This window comes from Cercospora kikuchii (genome assembly GCF_019650295.1).
Source record: "Cercospora kikuchii DNA, contig_00005, whole genome shotgun sequence".
NCBI classification, from domain to species: Eukaryota; Fungi; Ascomycota; class Dothideomycetes; order Mycosphaerellales; family Mycosphaerellaceae; genus Cercospora; species Cercospora kikuchii.
This window is the reverse complement of record NW_025408586.1, coordinates 2,123,099-2,144,389: the sequence shown is the minus strand read 5'-3', so window position 1 is coordinate 2,144,389 and position 21,291 is coordinate 2,123,099. Positions and strand designations below refer to the sequence as shown.

Below are 21,291 nucleotides of genomic sequence, written 5' to 3'. Positions count from 1 at the left end.
ACGGCGCGTCGCGGCGGGTGGTGAAGGTGCAGGCAACACGTTCACTTCGGACAGCACGACGCTCTGCCGCTGCACCTGCCACGGGCTTCGTTTCTGCGCTCTCCAACTTCCTGTTCAAGCTTCTTCGTCCTTTTGCCACTCCCGAACATGAGCAGCAACTGACTCCGGACATCACTACACGCAAACATATCCACAGCATGGACGTCGACAAGGTTTCCTTCTACCCGCTGCTGCCGGACATCCTGACCGACATCAGCAAATCCCATTTCGTTGCCATTGATCTCGAGCTCTCCGGCGTGCCCACGAAAGCACAATGGGGCGACGGCAAGCCAACGCTGCAGCAGCGATATGCGGAAATCAAAGACGCTGCGGAGCGATATCAGATCTTGCAAATCGGCATCACATGTGTTGAACAGGACATTCTCTCCGACAAATACATCCTGCGACCCTACAATTTCGATCTGTCACCAGTCATCAACGAAAAGGGCCTCGACGTTGAGCGCATATTCTCGTTCCAGTCCGGTGCAGCAGAATTTCTGCTCTCAGTAGGCTTCGACATGAACCGGCCATTCGCTCGTGGAGTGCCATATCTGTCACGAGCGGAAGCTAAAGATGCTCGGGCAAAGTATGCCAAGAGACAGGACAAGAGTGCAGTTGCGGATATCCAGATCAAGCCAACGGAAGTCGAGGCACTCGCGTTCATGGATCGAATTCGAGGCGAGATTGAGTCCTGGAAAGCGTCGAGGAATATGAATACGCCCGAGTACCTGATGATCCTACCAGCCAGCACCCAGTTCCTTAAGGAGGGCGAGGTTCCAGCTGAGCTGACCCGGTTCGAAAAGCGATTGGTCCACCAACTAGTACGTGCAGAGTATCCAGAATACGTGACAATCAGCAAGCGCGGTGCCATTCAAATCGTGCAGTTTAACAAAGAGCGCGAGGACAGACTGGCTGCGGACCGTGAGCGAAGGGTTGAAGAGCAAATCAACAGGCAGAAGGGCTTCCGTTGGATCATTGAGGCCTTGCACGGCGGTAACATATCAGGTCTCGATCTCAGAGAATCCGCCAAAGACGCCATCACTGGCGAGGACATCTTCGTCGACTTGAACGAGTACAAGGCGCAATTCCACCGTGCCCAGGCCTTGATGCGTGGCAATCCGCGAGTCTTGGTAGGTCACAACTGCTTTTTGGATCTTGTCTACATCTACCGAACGTTCGTTGGCGATCTTCCAGACACGGTCGAGGACTTTCAGAAGAAGCTACACAAGCTCTTTCCAGTCATTGTGGATACAAAATACATGTGCACGCATAATTGCGGCGACATCAGTCCAGCTTCCTCTCTTGAGCAGATCGCCGAGCAGCTCAGTCCCCTTGAGACGCCTATCGTTGAGACTGATCCACAGCATGGCAAGTACAACAATGTTCAGGCATTCCACGAAGCCGGCTATGACAGCTACCTTACAGCTCAGGTGGCAGTGAGGCTTTCTGCCAAGCTTGAGCGAGAGGGCGCGTACGTTGAGGTCGATAGACGGGCGTCCTCGGTGCAAAACGGCGTCGCGAAGATCGATCTGGGATCCGATGAACATAAAGATGTGACTGACAGCACCAATGGACAAAGCAACGGACTCAACGCAGAAGCTGTGGGTTTTACACCTTCGGTGCCAGGCGCCAAGTGGAAGAGACGTGGCGACGAGAGCATCGGGCCTGCTGCAAAGGATGATCCATTTTACAAAGACCCCAGCAAGCTGAAGTTCCACATGCAGACGGAAAACGTTACCATCCCAGATGGCATGCCGAAATTTGGCAGCGACTTCTGGCGAGTCTATGGAAATAAGTTGCGTGTCTTCGGTACGCAGGAAGCAGTCTGCAGCCTCGACGATAGCGAGGACAAGTCAGCGCCTGAGAGTTCTGATGATGCTGGGGGTGTGGACCTTTAGGCGCTGTCGTGGCCCCCATTGATCGAGCCCAACAAATTGCCGTTGCCATCATCCTGTCCTCCATGGAAGGGCAAGGTCTGGACTGGCAGCAGAGATACATGGTAAGCCAACGCGCCAGGACTCGCAATGCCTGTTTTGACGCTAACTATTGGACAGGAGAAGGATCCATAGCGATGAAGCCGAAGCTGAAGGAGTGCTCTTCTTGCGACGTGCATTTCGTCACCATCTGTGCGTTACCAACAGCAAGACTCATACGTAGGTGCGAGCTATCCTAGAGCTTGCTTTCACTCCAGTCCGTAGTCTCATCTCACCTATGACGATGACACTTGAAACCTTGTCTGCTATAGCCACACTGGCGTAGCAGCTCCAACCACCTTTCCATCTTCAGTCTTGCCCAAATTGACCTTTGCTACTTCAGATATCTTCTTGCCGTCAAAGCCGAGAACAGACACCCAACCCTCTTCACTGTCACAGAGGGCAAGATACTCGTTCTCGCCGTGAGCCTGAGTCCACGGTGCCGGCTCAATGGCATTTGCAATTCCGCCACTAGTCGGCGTCTCCCAGATATCGATTGCTGTCTCGCTAGCGAGTGTCCCATCTTCATTGAGTTTGTAGGCCGCCACATACCCATTGGTACCCTTCTCCAGTCCACGATTCGACGCGAACAAGTGTCTCGGCTTCGAAGCATCCGGTCCAGTTGAGAAACGGACTTCGTCTGCCCAGTAATTCTTGCAATCTTTGCCCTCGGGTAAAACCGAGCAGCCCTGAATATGCTTCAAAGTCACCCCGTCTTCTGCGATCGAAAACACATCCACCATACTGCTGTGCTCCTGCAGCGAGTACAGGATCTTCCCATTCGGATGTGGCCAAGTATGTCTCGGTCCATCGTGCGCTCGCGGTGAGATATGCTTCGTACCAAACTCCAAAGGCGGCTCATCAGTCCCTCTTCTCTCATGAGTGATCTTATAGGTCCAAATACAATTCCTCCCAATATCCGCAATATACAACGCCTTCCCATCAGGCGAAAGATCTACACTATGAGCTCCATGTCTCAAACCACCAAAGTCTCCATGCGCGACTTCACCTCGCGCTTCAGATTGATTCGAGCCTTGGTTTGTGACGAAATCGAGTTCTTGGACTAGATTTCCCAAGGAGCCATCGGCTTCTTTACGGAAGACTTCGCCGCTGGGACCGGAGACTGAGAAGACGTGGGTGGAATTGTTGCAGACGTAGCCCGGGATGGCTTTGACGTGTTTGGCGTTAAGGTATTGGATGTTGCGGCCTCCATTGAGGATTTTGTAGGCTGCGCAGGAGGGCTTGGGGGAGGTCCAGGCTGTGCAGTAGAGGTGTTGTTTGTCTTGGGAGAGGGAGAGCCAGGAGTGGCCGCCTATGGCGGGGTGTTCTTTTATGAGCTTTAGGTTCGAGTTGGATGGGTCGAAGGAGAGGAGGTAGAGGCTTGGTTGATTGAATGAGCCGACAAGGAAGTCCATTGTGAGAGGTTGTTGCTTTTTGTTGCTCTTGATGGGCGAATGTACTCTTCTAGTAGGGTGAATGGCTTGTGGCTGTAATTATCAATAGTTCAGAGTATCAAATATTTTGTTGTTTGGGCAACGAAGATTGACTGCAGAGAGATTTTGAGCATCGTCGGAAGTAAGATCAATGTGAGGTCTGAAGTGGAGAGCTCTTCGGCAATAGACAAAAGGTACGCGGTCCGAAGCTTACACGATTGAATCTCATTTAGGGCAGACATTGATGCATTGTAGACATTGATGGGCTGTTAGACACATGCGGCTGTTCCATCGTTGTTCGCCATGTTCTCCGATGCATTTGTGATGTATTGTGGCTGGAGCAATGGACGAGAGTGAAGATGTTGTGCAGTGGAGGAAAGTTCGCCAAAGCCGAAGCTTCCGACGCTCGTTCCGATGCCCGCTGACGTTGCCTGTCCTCCACCATACAAACATCTTTGAAGATGCAGTCCGGAATCTCAGGTGGGCGACGGAGCTTCATGTATTCGCCAGCTACCATTGACTAATGCTTCAAAGCCTCGCAGGAGCTCCACGATGCCTTCAATGGCTTCGTCTCCTCCAACACCCAGCGAGCCTTGCTCGCAGGCATCGAGAATGAGAAGCTTATCCCCGTAGGCATGATTCCGCTGCAATCGCAGAACTTCACCGAGGACCTATCGCAAGTTGCTGCGGAAGCGAAGCCTGACAAGGCACTTTATGTCCTGCTCAAGGTCGACCCTTCCGCCGCAGATGGCTTCGTTGCGATCACATACGTTCCCAATGCTGCTCCCGTGCGCCAGAAAATGCTCTTCGCCTCGACACGCCTCACGCTGGTTCGCGAGCTGGGAATTGAAAGGTTCAGGCAGACTCTGTTTGCGACAGAAGCTAGCGAGCTCACAGCGGAGGGCTGGAAGAAGCATGAACAGCATGAGGCGCTCAAGGCACCTTTGACAGAAGAAGAGGCGGGGCTCGCAGGAGTGAAAGATGCAGAAGCACAAGAGTCCCAAGGCACATCTGCTCGTCGCGGCCATGCACCCAACAAGATCAACGTGCCCACTGGTGAGGGCGTGCTGGAGGCTCTGCAATCGCTGAACGAGGAGGGCTGTAGAGGGACACTGGTGCAGCTGAAGTATCAGCTTCCAGATGAGACTTTGACGCTCGACTCGTCAAATGACAACGTCGAACCCTCGCAGGTCGCAGGTCTCCTCAGCGCCAATGAGCCACGGTATAGCTTCTACTCGCATCCCTCAACCCAGGCCGCGGACGGCAAGCCAACGATATTGTTCGTGTACACTTGCCCTACTGCGTCGAAGATCAAGGAGAGGATGGTGTACAGTACCGGCAAAAGCTGGACCAGGACCGTTGCTGAGCGAGATGCTGGCATCACAGTGACAAAGTCTTTGGAGGCTACTGAGCCTAGCGAGTTGACGGCCGATTTGTTCGGCGAAGCTGAGAGTGCCGGTCAAGATGGTAGCAGTGCTGAGACGCCAAAGGCTGGCGGGTTTGCTAGACCGAAGAGACCTGGACGGCGTTGATCGTCGAATGGCACCCATGTGCTTATGAGATAGAATCGCTACATGAAAAGCTCTCAACTTGGCACAAGTGCCGGGTATCATTTGGTATCTTCAAGTCTTTCAATTCAAGTTCAGCAGCTGTTTGCAGCCCATCATATGAGCTCGACATCCCCTCGTTTCACTCGCTCTGCAATGTTGCTCCATCTTAGTACCCAAATGTCCCCTCGCACCATATCTATTCCGCCGTACACAGGCCTCTCCACATAGCAATCTCTTAGCACTCTACAAAACACAGCACCATCCTCGTCAGGCTTGTCTACCATGTGCACACCGCCACTCGAATCGTCCATCCTGTGTAAGTTTTGGGGAAATACTGACAGGAAGGAAGCATGGTAGTGCTGCGTGAGCAACGACTGGTGTGCTTCGAGGTATTGTGACTCCAGGGTTGACAGCAACGGTTCGTCGTCTGGTTCGGCTTGCAGTAGTCGTTGTCGGTAATGTATGGGGAATTTATCGACCTGCACGTCCATCGTTCAGTCTTGATATACGTGCTGTACAGCAAACACAGCTCCTACCTTCGCAATCCTCGCCCGCAAATAGCTCCTCACGAGGAACTTCATTCTTTCCAATTCTGTCTGCAAAATCACCAATGTGAAGTTCTTGCTCGGATCCATTGACCCTGTCATATCTTCTATTATCTCTATCTGGCGCTTAATGCCATCATTCGCTCGCTGTATGAGGTCGGTGGGGTAAGGAAGAAGATCTGGCGACGTTCGTTCGTTTATCCATGCTCGCGTCAGAGCCTGGAGATCGAGAGTCCGGCGGTCGATGGACGGGGCAGAGACTGAAGCGAGGATGTCTGATATGTCGGCGTCCATTGTGCTTGGAGGTGTCGTGTGAAAGTGCAGCTGAGCGCGTGTTGGTGGGGTGGGTGGTCGGCAGTCGGAAGACGCGACTGAGTTTCGTGGCGCTTCTGCCTCAACGTCGTGTCTCGCCCTTCAATTACACATCGAACTTCCGGACAAGATCATGGCGCCCACTCTTGATAGCCTTCCGGACGAATTGGCAGGGCTCATCATTGACTTCTTGGCCAACGATCCAGATGCTCTCCTCAATGTGGCCGTAACATCTTCGCGCTACCAAGCCCACGCCGAGCCAGTGCTGTGGCGACGCCTCTTCATCCGCAAAGGCCAGCAGTGCAAGCGCATCTTGCAGAGCCTGAGAGTCCGCCGCGAACGGGCGACTGCCATTCACGAGATCGAGCTTCGAGCCCTACCTCGCCACGAATTAGGCCTCCAAAAGTTCCACAAGATTCTCGCCCTTACCAACAACTTGCGCGACCTGATCATTGAGAGCCCGACATGCAATCATCGCCGGTGGAGCAAAGATGCGAATTGGCCAGTTATCAAGCAAGATATTGAGGACCTCCTGCTGCGCTCTGGCAGCAATGTGCTTCCACCCATCGGCGCCAACCAGCCGCCCCTTCAGCTACTGAAGTGCTTGACGATACACAGCAACGGTGAAAAGGCCCGCTACTGGGAGTCCAGAAGCGTCTTCCCTGGCCTCTTTCTGCACCCATGTCTTGAAGAACTGACCATCTCTTGCGCGAATCTCGATTTCGGCTACCAGCATCTCACTGCCCGTGAACAAGCCACCCCGTTGAAGCGCCTGACTTTGGTTGAGTGCAACGTCCACTCAACAGGCCTGCTCGCGATACTTTCTCTTCCACGCGCGCTTGAGCACCTGTATCTTGGTACGACATCCATGCTCACAAGCCAGCACAGATTCAGACAACACAGTTTCTATCGGTGACCGACCCGCGCTGACAGTTGCACAGGCGAAAATCGTGATCATCCGCGGGAGCGAAGTCACCTCGATTGTAACGACCTACTGTCGGACAAGGAAGATCAATTTTTTGAAGCATTAATGCGGCAGGCACGCTCGCTCCAGACATTTGCGTATCGGCCAAGAAAGCCAGAGCTGCTCACGGCGTTCTCCGCTAGGCATTCCTTCAGTGCAATGCAGGTTTTGGAGTCCGTCAGTATTCATGGCAAGTTAGGAACAAGCAATACATTGGAAGCTTCCATCCTGTCAACCAGCCCGAGTATCCAGACACTCGTGCTCGAGCTGGATCTTGAGAGACATTCAGGAAGAACATTTGAATCGCTAGCATGGGAAACGGATGCGGAGTCCATCTCGAACTCAATATTCTCTCACCTGGCCAAACGTGTCATCACTTCCAGCACCCTCAAGCATATAACTGTCGTGGTATCTAGCTATCGACCGCCCTCGGACTTCCGCTCACCCCATATCACTGCAGTCATGGATAGCTTCACACGGACTGTGCGAAGCAAAGACATTCGCGTTACCATACTTTATGAGATCAGGCGCAATTGGACTACAATTCCTCCATACCTGTATCTCGAACGAGAACCAATGCAGCACGTCGTATTCGATTCAGCGAAAACTGGATGGGCGGCTGATATAGATCGCATTGGTGTTATCTCTGATAATGAAAGACAGTGGCTGGAAGCGGAGAGACTGCAGGCATTAGCGACCGAGAACGGACTAAATGACTTAGACGATTTCTGGTAGCTTGGCAATCGAGACCGACAATGATGGGGATCGTTTGCACGACTAATAACAGCCAGGTCTATCGAGCATTTGTGCTCCAGTCACTGCGTTCGCGATCCGACTGCTCATCGAAATTTGTATCGTCGGAACAGCTTTAGGTTTCGTACTTCGGATATGCTGCGATGACGCTTGGGTGCAGTATCAGCGTCAAAGGAATCGTGTATGTGAGAAGACTCATGGTGCGATCTCTTTCTGCTAACGCGTAGTTTCATGCTTATGCGTACGCGAGGAAAACGATAACGTTAGCGCGATGTCGATCTGAAATGTTTGAATTCCGCCTTCGTACAGATGAAACAAACGACAAGTCTTCTAAGATATTCGAGCTGGTAATCGGCACTCCATCTCAGGCTCTACTATCTCTATGCTTCGGCATCGAGTATAGGTACTCGAAACCCGTGACTCGGTCAAGCGGACTTCCCGGGACCTTCATGTCTTCGTCAAACGGCCCATCTACTGGCGATGGAGTCCCCATTCTCTGCAAACTCCAATGACTTTCTCTGGCGTCGTTGTTGAAGATCCCATTCTGGTAAGGTCCCTGATCAAATCCCCTTTCTTGTGCAATCACAGGACTGTCTGGGAAGTTCGACCTGTAGATCATGCTTCGTCGCTGCCGCTCTGTCAACGGCTGGCGAAGAGCAGCTGCGAGTGGAATCGGTGGAAGAGGACTGGTCGGTGGTGGCGTTGGAGGCATGGGATCGAAGCTGCTTCCGGAGAAAGGTCTGTGTCCTGAGAACGAAGATCCATCTTCGATCCCTGAACCCCTCCCATCTATGAAGTCTCTGGTAGCCTGCGGTTGGTTTCGACTTGCGTTACTCATCGTATCTGTCCAAGCTTCGTACGGCACTTCATTCTTCTTTTCCAGATTGAGATCTTGTGAATACGTCGAGGATGGTGGTCGGATTCGAGTTGAAGAAGACTGAGATTGTGGTCGCAGGGACTTTCGTCTGGGAAAGATCGCTGCACCGCCGGTCAAATGGGCGTCGTTGCTTCGATCGATCTTTTCCATGGGGAATGCTGCTTCTTCGTTGCTGGCGTCTGGTTTTCTGAAAGGCCAGAGCTTGTTTTTCCAGGCGAAGAAAAGCCAGATCAGGAGAAAGGCGAGGAGAAGAGCGAAAGATATTCCAAGAGCGACGCCGATTTGGCGAGATCGAGCGCTTGAGTCTCCTTCGTCGGGCGTTCCTGTGAAACCTGGGAGTGGCGGTGAGGTCTGAGAAGGTGTTGTCGAGCTGGGATCTGTCGATTGTGTTGGGGAAGCTTGCGAACCAGGAGAAGGGCTCGTTGCCGAAGGCTTCGATGTTCCATGCGATGTCAGTGTGAGCACTGCCGTTGCTGTCGTGGTCTCCACTCCAGGAGCTGGTGTTGAAGCAACCGCTGCCGGAGGAGGGGGCGGGTTTGAAATACAGGTTGTTTCCATGCCCACTACCCAACAATTCGTCGGGATAGGTACATAGGAGGTCGATGTCCCGATCGTGGTCACCGGCCACATCGATACCGTATTTACTGCTGTGGCTGTCGCGATGCCCGCCATGTTTGTTCCTTGCGGGTTGTAGGGAGAGGGCAAGCCATAAGCGGACGGCGCCTCTTTAACGGCATCGTTGGCAGCCATACTGCCGTGAAGGCCAGTTGTGAGAGTGGAGAGGAAAGGGAGGCATGGTGAGGAAGGGGTATACCATGGGGCATTTTGTGGGGAGTGGGCTCAAGTGAATGCGGGAAGAAGATGTCTTTATCATATGGAATATGGAGAGCATGTGTTGACATGTGGTTGAACTGAACAGTGTGCCAGTGAGGCGTTGAGATCTTGACACCCCTTCGATGTTGGCTCAAGTGAGCCTTGCACTGAAAAACACATGCTTGAGAAGACAGGTGAGAATGGTCAACTAGCATGTGAATAAGAGCAGGAAAGCAGAATTTGGGAATTGACATTCCATATTACTTACGCACAACCCTCCCCTCATCCACAAATAAATACTTCCTCGACCCCAAATTCCTCCAGACATTACTCGGCCGTTCTCTCGCCGGATTCCTTACCGGAAGTTCCAGCTTCCTCGATGCCAGCGACACAGACGCATACGGCTTGGTCGCAAGATTCGCTTTCGGGAGACTATATGTCAGCGTTAAAGGATTGAAACCTCCGGGCACTTCAGGCGTCTCAGCAATTGGCGATAAAATATGCTCGCGGTGTTCGAGCTCTTCTAATCGGTCGGCGATCTTTGACTCGTCAGCGCGGAGGACATATCCGTGATCTTTCACGTCGTCGAGAAAGGCATCGATCTCTAAGCGGATGTTGCGGATGAGTTCGAGGGAGTGGCGGCGGTCTGCTGTGGGGGATTCCACAAGGGGCCGGTTGGGTTTTCGTGCTGATGAGAGGAGTTGTGGTTTAAATGATGGGGGAGGAGAAGTAGGAGAAGTCTTTCTGATCGAAACCTGTTCTGTATGTTCTGACTTCACGGCCTGCGTGAGCTCCAGGGGAGCGGAAATCATTGCTTTGGAAATGGAGGGTCCTGCCTTTCGGAGGGAGTGTGTGGCACCGTTGACTTGCATATTATGCTTCGCTCGATGAAAAAGTGGAACAGACTGTAATAGACGGAAAGTGTGCTATGAGACCAGCTCGTGCGATAGACGTGAAGTTCGAAGAGGCCTGGATGAGCACTGTTACGAAACCTCGTTGAGGGCTATGACTTCCATATAGACCACTCCAATTGTCTGGCAGCTTTCTTTATTCATGAAAAGTGGGGATGACTGACTTCTATTCATAGCTGTCAAAGAATAAGCTCGCAAACAATGCTCGCCAGCGCCGCGTAAATGCCATGATGTTTTCTTTGTCCTTCGACTGCCAGTCGGCAAGAGGCCCGGAAGTTGGATCGATGACGAGAATGTTGATTGATTTTCTGAAATGCTCTGCGTCTGGTATCCCAGTGCGAGCAAACGGCCGGGAAAGACCTCGAAAGAATACAAGAACTTGCTTTCTCCAATGTACACGATCTATGTTACAGCGTCATCACTGATCTGTGATTCTGTCCAGCCCAATCTCTCACGATCATCGTCACAAATCCTCGCATATTCTAACAGCAGGCGTAGTACGTACACGCTCATGTCTTCCCTCCTGAGCACCTTTTCTGTCCATGCTTTACCCTCCAATGCTATGTTCCTCGCAACGTCGTCGTGCCCGGCCAAACCGAGCAATTCATTACCCACAAAATACTCCATAATGCCATAAATGTCAATAAAAGTGTTGTCCATCGGCACGAAGTGCTTCCATGGTATCAGCCGAGAATCATGCCATTCTTGATAAATTGTTGCTTTGATGGGAAGGGAGGTCGAGCCCAAAAATCCGCGATATCGTCCCGAGAACGAGTTGCCATCGATGTCTGGTAAATATTTGTTGCTGTACTGCTGTTTCATGGGCATGGCCTTGGCCACTGAGAAGTAGTGGTCAGTATATGTGCAGTGTGGTCCTGGCGGATCTTCAGGAAAGCATAGCAGATGCACAGCAGCTGCGTCAGAAAAGGAATCAACCCAGTCGCTGAATGCATGCTCGGGTGCCTCCGGCTTCTGAACAGTAAGGCTGTAAGCGTCGCTGTCAGGCAATACGAAGTTGATGCCTTTCTGCTCCGACTTTTGCTCGAGTTCTTTGATACTCGTGGCGTTCAACATCGAAATGAAGCGGTGACGTTGGAAACGAGTCCAGTTCTCCTTCCTGTTTCTCCCGCCACTGGCCGAGCCACGCCAGATGAGCTTGTTCTTCTTGTCTTCCCACACACCTCCGTGGTCATTGCCACCCGAGTAGAACGGGTCCGTAGTCCAGTACATGGCGGGTGGCAACAATATTTCATTATTCATGGGTAATTTTGATCCTCCGAAAAGTGGAAAGAACTTTTTTGTGTTCGCAATTGAGATGGGCTCGACAAATGTGCCGTGCAGACCCTGTAGGTCGGGATGGTCACAGGGCGAACAAGCGTACGTCCAGTTCTGTACGTAACCCTCCAGTGTATTAGGTGGGCTCTGCGTAGAAAGTGGAGGAGGGGTGGAGAAGTCTGTCTCCTCATATACCTTCCTCGCAGGGCTTTCTGGTGGACAGCCGACGACTGCGAGGCGCCAGTACGGACCTTCGCCCTCGAAGCCTGCATCGAAAGCAGGTGGAGGATGTCTGTCCATATCCTTAATCGCAGCCTGAAGTCCACTGAAATCTGTCTTCAACTCGCTTTCTGGAACAATCTTCTTTGCCAGCTCCGCCTTGGACATGTAGCCATCGATCTCCTCCCATGGGACGACAATGCGGCTCTCGTCCATGACATTGATGGGGATGTCCATGTCTGGGAGGAGAGGCGCCACGCTCCGCACCATGTCAGTCCATAGCTCTATCCATTCTCTCCGCTCTATGTCTGTCCTGCCAGTTGCGTTGCCATTCCGTACGGAGATTCTGTGAATGAAGTCGCTAGCCTGCTCGCGGATCTGCTTGGGCGAAACGCCCCAGAATGGCTCCAGATCATCGTAAATGCGGTCAAAGAACTCCTCGACTATGATGGCCGAAGAATTGGCGGCAAACTGGAACCACACGTCAAACAGTGGCGGTGGCTGACGTCCTCTACGCGAACGGTATGCTTCGGCGGCATCGTGGACAGTTTTTGTCTCCCTGGTCAACAGACCCTTGTACGCGTGGTCCGCACGGGACGTCAGCGTATCGATGGGATGGTCCGGTCGGGGCGCTATGGAGAAGGTGGGTGCGGTGTGCGGGCGGACCACATGGCGGCGCAGCGAGATGGGGGTGGGGAGGAAGACGAAGGTGAGGGCGAGGCCGATGGCGACGGCGAGGCCCAGCTGCACGAGGCGGTTGTGAATCGAGGCGGCCGAAATCAGCATCGTGGCCCACTGAGTTTGAAACGCCCGTCGCGCTCTCTCCTGCTCAGCCCTGCGACGCGCTCGGAGGTTCGGTGAGAGATGGCCGCCGCCTCTTGCGCATCTTCTGCCTGGCGGGTCGTTCGTGGGAGGCGGAGAGGAGGCGTGCAGTGCAGTGCGACCACGCGAACCGTCTTATCATCATCTCCTCCTGACGTCCACTCTTCCTCCGCGACCCGTGGCTGCATTTCCGCCGCCCAGCGGCCAGGGTCGTGCTTGGCGCCCGACTCTTGCCAAGCATTGTCGTGAAGATGATCTGAGACCTTCACTTCCGCTTCTCCACCATCTACAAGCGTACAATGGTGCTGCCACAATGAGGACAGCAGCAGACAATGAACTGCATTGTCACTTTCTCGGCACAATGAACATTCATCTGCGCCCATTCACGATGGCCTGATGCCCTCTTTCACTCTTTGTTCTCAGTCTTCACAATGCCTCCAACTTATAACCCAGAGCCATTTCCATGCTCTTCTTCACCACAGTTCCTCCGCAACGAGTCAAAAGCAACACTTTACTCCGGCAGTAAAGACACAACTCACGCACACACACAGAACTGCATCCACAACTCACTACACTTCCCTCACCAGCAAACATGTCGCCAAAAATGTACGACTTCGACGACTCGGACGACACTGAGTTCGAGCCTCTCACCACGGTCCGAGAGACCAAACCACGACCTACCGCAACTGCTGTTCAGGCTGATGACGATGATGAAGAGCCGACCCCAAAGAAGACACCAACCCCAGTCTTAACCGAGAAGTCCATGACAAAGAGCTCTACCCCAACCATCGACTCTATTCTTCCTACCACTATGGCAACACTCGTAAGCTCCAGCGCAACCTGGGACTACCCGTACCCAACCACTGTCTCCAAATTGGCCAATTCCAATGACAATGACAGTGACCGACCCAAGAGCATCAAAGGCAACGACAGCCACAACGCCACCGAGGAGCTCGAAAAGGTCAAAGCCAGCTTGCACACCTACAAGATCCACTACCGCAACATGATCATCGCCCTGACCTTGTTCGCTCTACTCATCGTCTCGTTCGTGGCCTTCAAGATCTGGTGGTTCATTCAGAAGCGCAAGAAGGCTGCCGCTGTCGGTGCATTCAAGACTGGCCGTCGCTGGTTCAAGGGTGCGCAGGCTCGTCGTGACCGGGCACCAACGGGACCTGGAGGCGTGCCGATGATATAGTAAGTGGACCGGTGAGCATTCATTATCTCTTTCAACGAATTTTCCTCAGATGGAGCGTTTGAGCGATAAGCATAGCATAAACATGACATGACTGGGCGGACTCTGTGGATCAGATGTTCAGCCCTAACGGAACGGAAAGTACTTCTCTTCTTGTAACACTTCTCACTCTCTACCTCTCATTTTCCAAGTCACACAAATATGCGAAACCATCATTTCTCTACCGAGTTCAACCAGTATCAGAAGAAAGTCAGATTCCCCATCACTGCTGCTCTTCCTCGTCTCCAACATAAAACCTATCTTTCAGCCCCCCAATCCTCCCTCTCCACTTCTCAAAAATCCACCTCTCCACCCTATCCACAACCTTCCCCTTCTCCATTCCAACCCCATCAAACCCACCCCAAAGCTCCAACCACAAATACTCCAAAAACTTCGTACCCGAATCCAATTCCTGCATTATCCCTTCAATCTCCCCCACCAACCCCCTACAAGAGTTCACAAGCTGAATCAAATCCTCATCTAAATCCTCCAACTCCCCTCGCACCCTTTTCACCCTCCTCTGTAATTCAATCCACTTCTCAAAAAACCCATCATCCTCCCAATCTCGAGTTTCGATCCCGAATTGCTGATGCGCTAATCGACACATTTCTTCTTCGCTCATACTTGCTCGAGCATGGAAAGGGATATTATGGTAATCGATTCCGAGTTCCGTGTATCTTTCCACGGCATCAGAGAGGTAGCTGTCGAGATTATCGATACTATGTCGAGCTCGAGCGCGGAGTTTCCGAGGGTTGAGGAGTTTGCATTTGGATTTTCCGCAGAATTGAGTTGTGGTGATGTGGACGTTTGTGGGGTTGTGCCAGAGGGCGTCGAATGTGGTGAGGGTTTTGTTGGAGTCTTTGTCTTTGGGTGATTCGTTGTTGTCGGGGGTGGTAGTGCTGGCTGATGATGTGGGTGTGGGTGTGATGGGGATGAGAGCGAAGTGTAGACAGCCATATGTGTGTAGAGTGTGCTTGACTGTCATTTTCGCGTGCGTAGGAGAGCTTGCTGGGCTTTGTCAATGTATGAGTGTTGAGAATAAGTGTAAGAGGCGAAGATGCTGGAGCTGTTTCGTGCGTTCACTTTGGGTTTTGTATTCCATTCACCTTCCAATCGCGAGCACTGGAACTGTCTCTGCTCGAAGTGTCTAGGAAAAGGGAGCGTGTCTTGGGTTCAAGCCCCGTATAAGACACCATACTTCACGAGACAGTTCTACCACCCTCTGCATATGCGAGTACTACTGTAGACATGGAAGTAGTGATTCACAACTTGCACGCCATGACAGCTTGTTTATTGTCTCTTTGAATCATTTGAATTCATGTGAAAAGCATCCTACGGGCCTACTAATCGGCCGTGCTCCATGTTGTGGGCGCTCGTGTAAGAGTTCTTCTGGAGGAATCAGAACTCTCAGAGCCCTTGTATTTCGAAATGTCTAGCAAGGAACGTAGCCTTCCCACCTCCGAATTTCGATGTCCTATTGTTTGTGCAATGCCAAATATCTCTCTTCGCCAAAGATGTTGTAGTGTTGATTTTCGAGGTCGATGGACTGCTCGTCCGCATTTGAGAGGTAGTGGATAAGCGATAGTTGAGATTGTGTTGATTTCAACGGCACGAATCGCGAGCTGAGCAGATCAGGTCTCGGGTCTCTGCAGTACTGGATTATCATGGCGTGTCTAAAAGTAGGTATTGACTTGTCATGGATGTCAGTGTATCGGCGGACGCTACTGTTGACCTCCCTCCCCTATCCTGCTCACTTGTAGATCCTACCGTGTCAATACCGGCTCGTGCAACCTGGTGTCACCACGGGCCTGTGATTTTGCCGGGGAATTTGTTCAAGGCCAACGACCTTGACAGCCCCATGGTCACTTTCGCAGTATTCTTTGTGTTGAGTTTTGTGGATCCGCTGTTTCTCCGCCGGCCAGATATCTTTTGAGATGCACGAATGTTGGACGGAGGGTTCGGGCGCGGAATTGATCGGTTTCTAGAGTTCGGGAGGCGGACGATGTGAGGGTCTTTCTGTCAGTCGATGTGTCTAGACGGCGTGAGAGACACATAGACGATGATGAGAAGGAGTCGCGGCGAGAGGTTCCTCGGTGGTCAGCTGTGAACATTGAGCAATCATTGCGGCATTGTTTTTGCGTGCTCTGCGATGCTTCTTGATACATCCAGCGGAAGGCTGCTGGAAATCTCAGTGTGGGCCCGTCGAATACTGGCTCGGTGATGGATGAGAATGGCTCAAGCGCCGTATGCCATCGCCGAGCATTCTCAATCTAGAGTAGCAATCTGAAGGTAGCACGGAGCGGTCAGCGTAGACTGGGTAGCCGTGAGCACTGTGGCCCTCTTTGTGGCAACGTAGAGTCGTCAGTTTGTCGTTGCGGCTGGAGTGTTCTGCATGATTTGAGGCACTTCTCGATGCACTTAGCCGAAGGCCGCTGGCATTGCAAGTGTGGTACGGTCGAAAATTGGCCCCATGATCGACGAGCAGGACTCAAGAGCTGTGTGGTCTCCAATGGCATCCTCACCATCTCATAAGTGGCTGTGGAGTAGCGATTTGAAAGCGGTGCCGAGCGATGGTCTGTAGGCATCAAGCTGTGAGCACTGCAGTCACTCTTTGTCCCCAGGAAATACTTTGTCGTTGCAGCATGATGCCCGCGGGCTCATCTTATGGCTGTGGAGCCAGCGCATCACTACACCCATCCTTCTGACATGGAGTACGCATCTTCTTGACGACGAGCGCCACCGCAACGCATCGCTGGTCCGGCCCATGCTGAGGACGAAGCTGCTACGAGATACATCGCTCGCTCACGACTGCCTGCGATCCATCGCCCCCATCGCCTTGACGCCCAGTACGCTTCGCCCGCAAACGAACATCACTATAGCGCACAGCTAGACCATCTTGTGGTCCGGACGAAGGTGCTGTGACGATATCAACTCCTCACGAGCCTGGGCGGCGGCTTCATGCCCGTGGTCTCACGGCAGCCAGTAATCCACCGCCCCCACCGCCTTGACGCCCAATACGCTGCCCTCGCAAACGAACACCATCATAGCGCACGGCTAGATCATCTTATGGTGCAGACGGACGAACTGCGACGATACCAACTCCTCACGAGCCTGAATGGCGGCTTCATGCCGTGATCTCATGGCAATCGACACATCGCCGCCGAAATCGTCTTGACGCTCAGGACGCTTCCCCCACAAACGAACACCACCATAGCGCATGGCTAGACCATCGTGTGGTGCGGATGGTCGAACAGCGACAAGCTCGACCGCTCACGAGCCTGCGTCGCCGGTTCTTGTGGCAGGATGTCCAGTCTTGTCGCTGCGGCTTCATGCCCGTGGTCTCATTGCAGCCAGCGCTACGCCGCTACAATCGCCTTGAGACTCAACATACATCCTCTCCCAAACGAACACCACGATAGCGCGCAGCTGGACAATATTGTGGCGAGGAGGAAGCAGCGACAATACCGACCGCTCACGATCTTGCGAGCAATGATCGAGAGCCGCCAGAGCCATCCACAGGCATGGAGCTGTAAGGGCTTCGTGCCCGCGCTCTCATGGTAGCCAGCGCTCCACTACCCTCATCGCCCTGCCGCCCATAATCTCGAGAACGAATACCACCACAATGCATAGGTTGATCACATCGTGATGAGGACGAACCTGCGCCAGAGCCTGCTGATTGCGTGGCGAGCTACGACCAAGATCCGCCATTGTCACCACGAAACACCAGGTCCCCGAGATCGCAGAACCGAGCGGCCGCATCAGCCGGCCACTCGCACTCTCGCACTCTTGTCGATGACAGACGATATGCCTCGCGGCAGGATCATCCCGACATTGCATTGGCGGTGGATTCATTCAACAACATGGCGGAGGAACTGCGGACAACCCATCTGATGGCCTCATATTCTGATTAGCCATGATCGGTGGCATTCGGACATGCGGCATCTGTGGTCGCTGAAGCCATAGTTAAGAGGACAACGCCTGACATGGCAAGGCCTTTGCCAGGTAGTTATCTTCTGGGGGTGGCGCGGCTCGTCCATACAGCACACGCAATGAATCGCATCCACCCAACGCTTGCCTTGGCCGACGACAGACAATATGCCTCCAAGTCAGGACGCTCTCGGCACACCATCAGCGGTGAAATCGGCCAGCAGGGTGGACGAGAGACCACAGGAGATGTCCAATTGACGGCTTAACACACTGGCTGGCCATTATCATGGGGTCCGGGCATGCAGACTCTAAGGTTGCTGAGCCTCTGATCAGGAGGAGCAGGATAGCCAACACAGCAAGGCCAATGCCATGTCCTCTTCTTTCGGGTGTAGCACGGCTCGTCGCCGAATCGCCGTTACAGGGCAGCGAGCAAAGCGTCCGACATACAGGCTACACGGCCAGCTAGAGTAGAAAGATGGCCAGCAACTCTGTTGGAGAAGTACAATCAGCCATGATGGCAAGAGCAAAAGTACGTGTGCGACAGAGCATTGGAGCAAGGGAGGCTGCTCTTTTCGGATCCGGTGGGCGCATCCTGCCTGCCAAGTCAAGATGGAGACACATCTCCACTTTCCGGCTTCATGTCCTGGCGTCCTCCTGGCATGCCCATCGCCGGACACAGCGCAGCGCGTCGTGGCTGCGCATACGCTTACAGAACTCCGGACCGCGATTGATATCTAATGGCATCACCATAAGATACTGGAGGAACTGTATATCAAGACTGCCAGAGCGGTATCTGTGCACCGGCAGTGCTAGTCAAAGACCTGCTTGCACACCGCGCGGAAAAGATGGCAAGAGCAGGGTGTACTTGGAAGATTGGGAAGTGATTCGCATGAGTCAAGATCCTGTATATGATGGACCGGGTGCGCTTATGCGATTGCGCTGGTAGAAGCGAGTGCGGCTAGACCGCAAGTTGATCGCGATGAAGCGCTCAGCAAAGCAATATCGGGTAACGTTTTACGCTCAAACCCGGCGAAAAGTCTTGCAGCGACCCAGCGGACCACGCTCGCAGCCAGAGAGCATGGAGACTGAAGAGAAGCGTATACACAGAGGCCAGATGTATTTGAATGCGTCTCGTTCCGGCTCTCTGGTCGGCCAGCATAGGACACAGATCCTGAGCATGCCCGGCTTGTAAAGTTCTGCAAAAGGATACTGGGAAGACTGGACACCAGAAATGCCTTGACGCGATCCAGCATTGGCATGAGCACTCTGTCACTCTGTTTGACTATGACATCCCAAGTCGCAGTCTCGCCATACGCGTTTTAACCAGATTCGCAAGGGATCTCACCTGTCGAGGTTGTCAATGAGCATCGCGCGACCGCGCGGATCCAGGCATCGCCCATCAGGTTATTCAGTGTGCTTTCTTGGAGTTGTGAGATCGAAACATGGAGCCTCCATCATTCATGCTTTCCACGCCCAAGAGAAGAGAGCCTAGGTGCCGCAAGAGTTCAAGCGCATGTGGATCGCCACTACCGCCTTTGCCTGGCCCTTGCTGATATACGCGTACATCTGCTCGACATATGGACTTTGTATCAGCTATGACGCTCCGCCAGTATGCCGGTATCCCACAAGGCATACGTCTCCTGCTCCCTTGCTCTTGCTCTGCATCATTCTCGGCCTGTATCCCAGCAGTGCGTAGACAGAGCAGCATTGGGGGTCGCGTACGATCGGCTTGCCGCTTTCGACTCCTAGCAAAGCGGCTTCTCGGAAAGGCGACTATACACGCCATAAGTTCCTGACCACGTGGAGACGCAATCTTGTGTCGGCGTGTTATCCTGGTGAGACGAGAATCGCTGCTCGACATATGGATCTTGTCTACTCGGCAGCGCTCAGCCAAGACAGTGGAGCCGCCTGAGTTATACATCCTCCACCATTCAGCTCTCGCTCTGCGACGTGCTCAGCGAGTGTTGCAGTGGTTGGCCGCATCCACGCTTGGACTTCATTGAGTTCCAGCTTGATGTTCGAAGGCACCGATGTCCTCCCCTCTGCCCGCCTCTGCGTGTCTCTGCGCTCTGGCTTCCGAGATGTGTCGTTTGTCCTTGCGGCCGCCAGTCTCCCTCGGTGGAAACAGTGGCAGACAGCGCGCCTCGGCGTTCGACAAAGCTGCGCTGGCTGTTTGTCTGGTGCCGCTGATGGCGGGTCCAAGTTGCATCGTGTTGCAATGGGCCAGTGCCACGCTCCGCAGACTGTCCTCCTGCTCGACTGCTGTCATGTTCACGGATAATGCCACCTCTTTCAGCTGCCCGTGCTCCTACCGCGCTGGCGGCGGAGTGCCTGTTCGTCCGTCTCGTACTGTCTCATGCCATATCAGGTTGCTCGGTCGAATGATCGCTCTCGTCCTGGACAAAAGCGCTCGGCGGGACAATCGGAAGTGTTTTCGAGAGGTTCTCGTAGGCTGATGGGTCGAGACACGTCCGATAGAGCTGTGAAACCCCGTGGCATGTAAGGGAGATTGCGGCGCGCATCTGCGAACGTGTCAGTGCCGGACGCTCGGTATCTCGACTGCATCTAATACCACGCATCCTCGAGGATAGATGATGGAGCTGTAGTCCGCCGCTTTCGTTGAAGTCTGCCATCGTCGCTGGCGCTGCTGGTCTCGCGGATCCTGACGATGCCACGCCCGCCAGGTCTCAGCATGGCCGTCTCTTTGTTCTTTACCATCTTGTCCTCCACGTGCAGCGCATAGCTGGGCCATGGGATTCTGCTCACAGCGTGAATGCCTGAAGTCTCGCCGTCCGCCTCTGCTGCCGCCATCAGGGCTCAGGAAGGATCACATCGTTGGCGATGGCCGCCTGGAGTCTGCCCGGCTGCGGAGGTCATCAGTGACCCGAGGGCCTTCGCGACAGGGTGAACTGCACGGTGAACATGACAGCGGCGACCAGAGATACCTGCTGTAGACGCCTGCTCGCAACCAGCCGCGGGCGCGGTTTTACTGTCGGGCACGCTGTTGTGCGCTCATGGGACATGTGGCGATTATGGGCAGGACAACCTCGATAGCACAGCACATTGAGGCAGATATCAACACGAGTATTGGCTTCATCATGTCTACGAGGGCTACCTGGTGCTTCGCCTCAGCGCTGTCGAGCGTGCTGGCGCTCACCACAGCCGCGACAGACGACGCGACAGGGGCATCACAACAGATTGTCACCACGTCGACAGCAAGGCACAAAGATAGACTGGAGTCACTGAGGGCAGACAGAGGAAGAGCTTCTTCTCCGAGCCATGGCCATCGGCCACAGCAACGATGAAAGAGTTTGACGCCAACCACGAAGGTTGACTGTCGAGAGTGCCATCAAAAATTGTGCCTGTGTGGTCTTACCGCCCACAGAGTCCAGCTCGCGTTGTGCAATGCTTGCTGTACCCAGAGATGGCCAGTGCCAAACACCTCCCAAGCCGGACCAGCTGTCGAAGACAGGGGGTGCGAGTTGCCTAAAAAGGGAAAGGGAAGGAAGAAGCAGAGGATGAGCCTGTACTTATAGTAAGAGAGGGGCTCGCGTAATCAACACGGCGCTAGCGGCAATACCTGGCAACCACCTGAGCTGGCCAATGATGGCTTGTTGCTGCAAAATCACCACGGCGACAGCTATCCG

At 53.5% G+C, this 21,291-nt stretch overlaps 9 protein-coding genes across 10 annotated transcripts; 4 read left to right on the top strand and 5 right to left on the bottom strand.

Annotated features, from left to right (window-relative positions):
• Positions 1–197: 197 nt before the first annotated feature.
• Positions 198–1,937, top strand: CKM354_000860800 (uncharacterized protein; the record flags this gene model as incomplete). Its single annotated transcript, XM_044803994.1, has 1 exon — positions 198–1,937. The coding sequence occupies one exon, from the start codon at positions 198–200 to the stop codon at positions 1,935–1,937; it is 1,740 nt and encodes a 579-aa protein (XP_044659929.1).
• Positions 1,938–2,278: 341 nt separating this feature from the next.
• CKM354_000860700 (uncharacterized protein) lies at positions 2,279–3,427 on the bottom strand (the record flags this gene model as incomplete). The annotated part of the gene is made up of 1 exon (XM_044803993.1): positions 2,279–3,427. The coding sequence occupies one exon, from the start codon at positions 3,425–3,427 to the stop codon at positions 2,279–2,281; it is 1,149 nt and encodes a 382-aa protein (XP_044659928.1).
• A 479-nt stretch (positions 3,428–3,906) lies between these two features.
• CKM354_000860600 (uncharacterized protein) lies at positions 3,907–4,977 on the top strand (the record flags this gene model as incomplete). Its single annotated transcript, XM_044803992.1, has 2 exons — positions 3,907–3,925; positions 3,980–4,977. The coding sequence occupies 2 exons, from the start codon at positions 3,907–3,909 to the stop codon at positions 4,975–4,977; spliced, it is 1,017 nt and encodes a 338-aa protein (XP_044659927.1).
• Positions 4,978–5,985: 1,008 nt separating this feature from the next.
• Positions 5,986–7,551, top strand: CKM354_000860500 (uncharacterized protein; the record flags this gene model as incomplete). The annotated part of the gene is made up of 2 exons (XM_044803991.1): positions 5,986–6,709; positions 6,794–7,551. The coding sequence occupies 2 exons, from the start codon at positions 5,986–5,988 to the stop codon at positions 7,549–7,551; spliced, it is 1,482 nt and encodes a 493-aa protein (XP_044659926.1).
• A 382-nt stretch (positions 7,552–7,933) lies between these two features.
• CKM354_000860400 (uncharacterized protein) lies at positions 7,934–9,196 on the bottom strand (the record flags this gene model as incomplete). Its single annotated transcript, XM_044803990.1, has 1 exon — positions 7,934–9,196. The coding sequence occupies one exon, from the start codon at positions 9,194–9,196 to the stop codon at positions 7,934–7,936; it is 1,263 nt and encodes a 420-aa protein (XP_044659925.1).
• Positions 9,197–9,519: 323 nt separating this feature from the next.
• CKM354_000860300 (uncharacterized protein) lies at positions 9,520–10,131 on the bottom strand (the record flags this gene model as incomplete). 2 transcript variants are annotated; one of them, XM_044803988.1, is made up of 1 exon in its annotated part: positions 9,520–10,131. In XM_044803988.1, the coding sequence occupies one exon, from the start codon at positions 10,129–10,131 to the stop codon at positions 9,520–9,522; it is 612 nt and encodes a 203-aa protein (XP_044659923.1). The 2 variants fall into 2 exon arrangements, with proteins under 2 accessions (XP_044659923.1, XP_044659924.1); XM_044803989.1 differs by having other exon boundaries at positions 9,520–10,071.
• Positions 10,132–10,572: 441 nt separating this feature from the next.
• Positions 10,573–12,450, bottom strand: CKM354_000860200 (uncharacterized protein; the record flags this gene model as incomplete). Its single annotated transcript, XM_044803987.1, has 1 exon — positions 10,573–12,450. The coding sequence occupies one exon, from the start codon at positions 12,448–12,450 to the stop codon at positions 10,573–10,575; it is 1,878 nt and encodes a 625-aa protein (XP_044659922.1).
• Positions 12,451–13,090: 640 nt separating this feature from the next.
• On the top strand, positions 13,091–13,681 carry CKM354_000860100 (uncharacterized protein; the record flags this gene model as incomplete). Its single annotated transcript, XM_044803986.1, has 1 exon — positions 13,091–13,681. The coding sequence occupies one exon, from the start codon at positions 13,091–13,093 to the stop codon at positions 13,679–13,681; it is 591 nt and encodes a 196-aa protein (XP_044659921.1).
• A 259-nt stretch (positions 13,682–13,940) lies between these two features.
• CKM354_000860000 (uncharacterized protein) lies at positions 13,941–14,702 on the bottom strand (the record flags this gene model as incomplete). The annotated part of the gene is made up of 1 exon (XM_044803985.1): positions 13,941–14,702. The coding sequence occupies one exon, from the start codon at positions 14,700–14,702 to the stop codon at positions 13,941–13,943; it is 762 nt and encodes a 253-aa protein (XP_044659920.1).
• Positions 14,703–21,291: the final 6,589 nt, after the last annotated feature.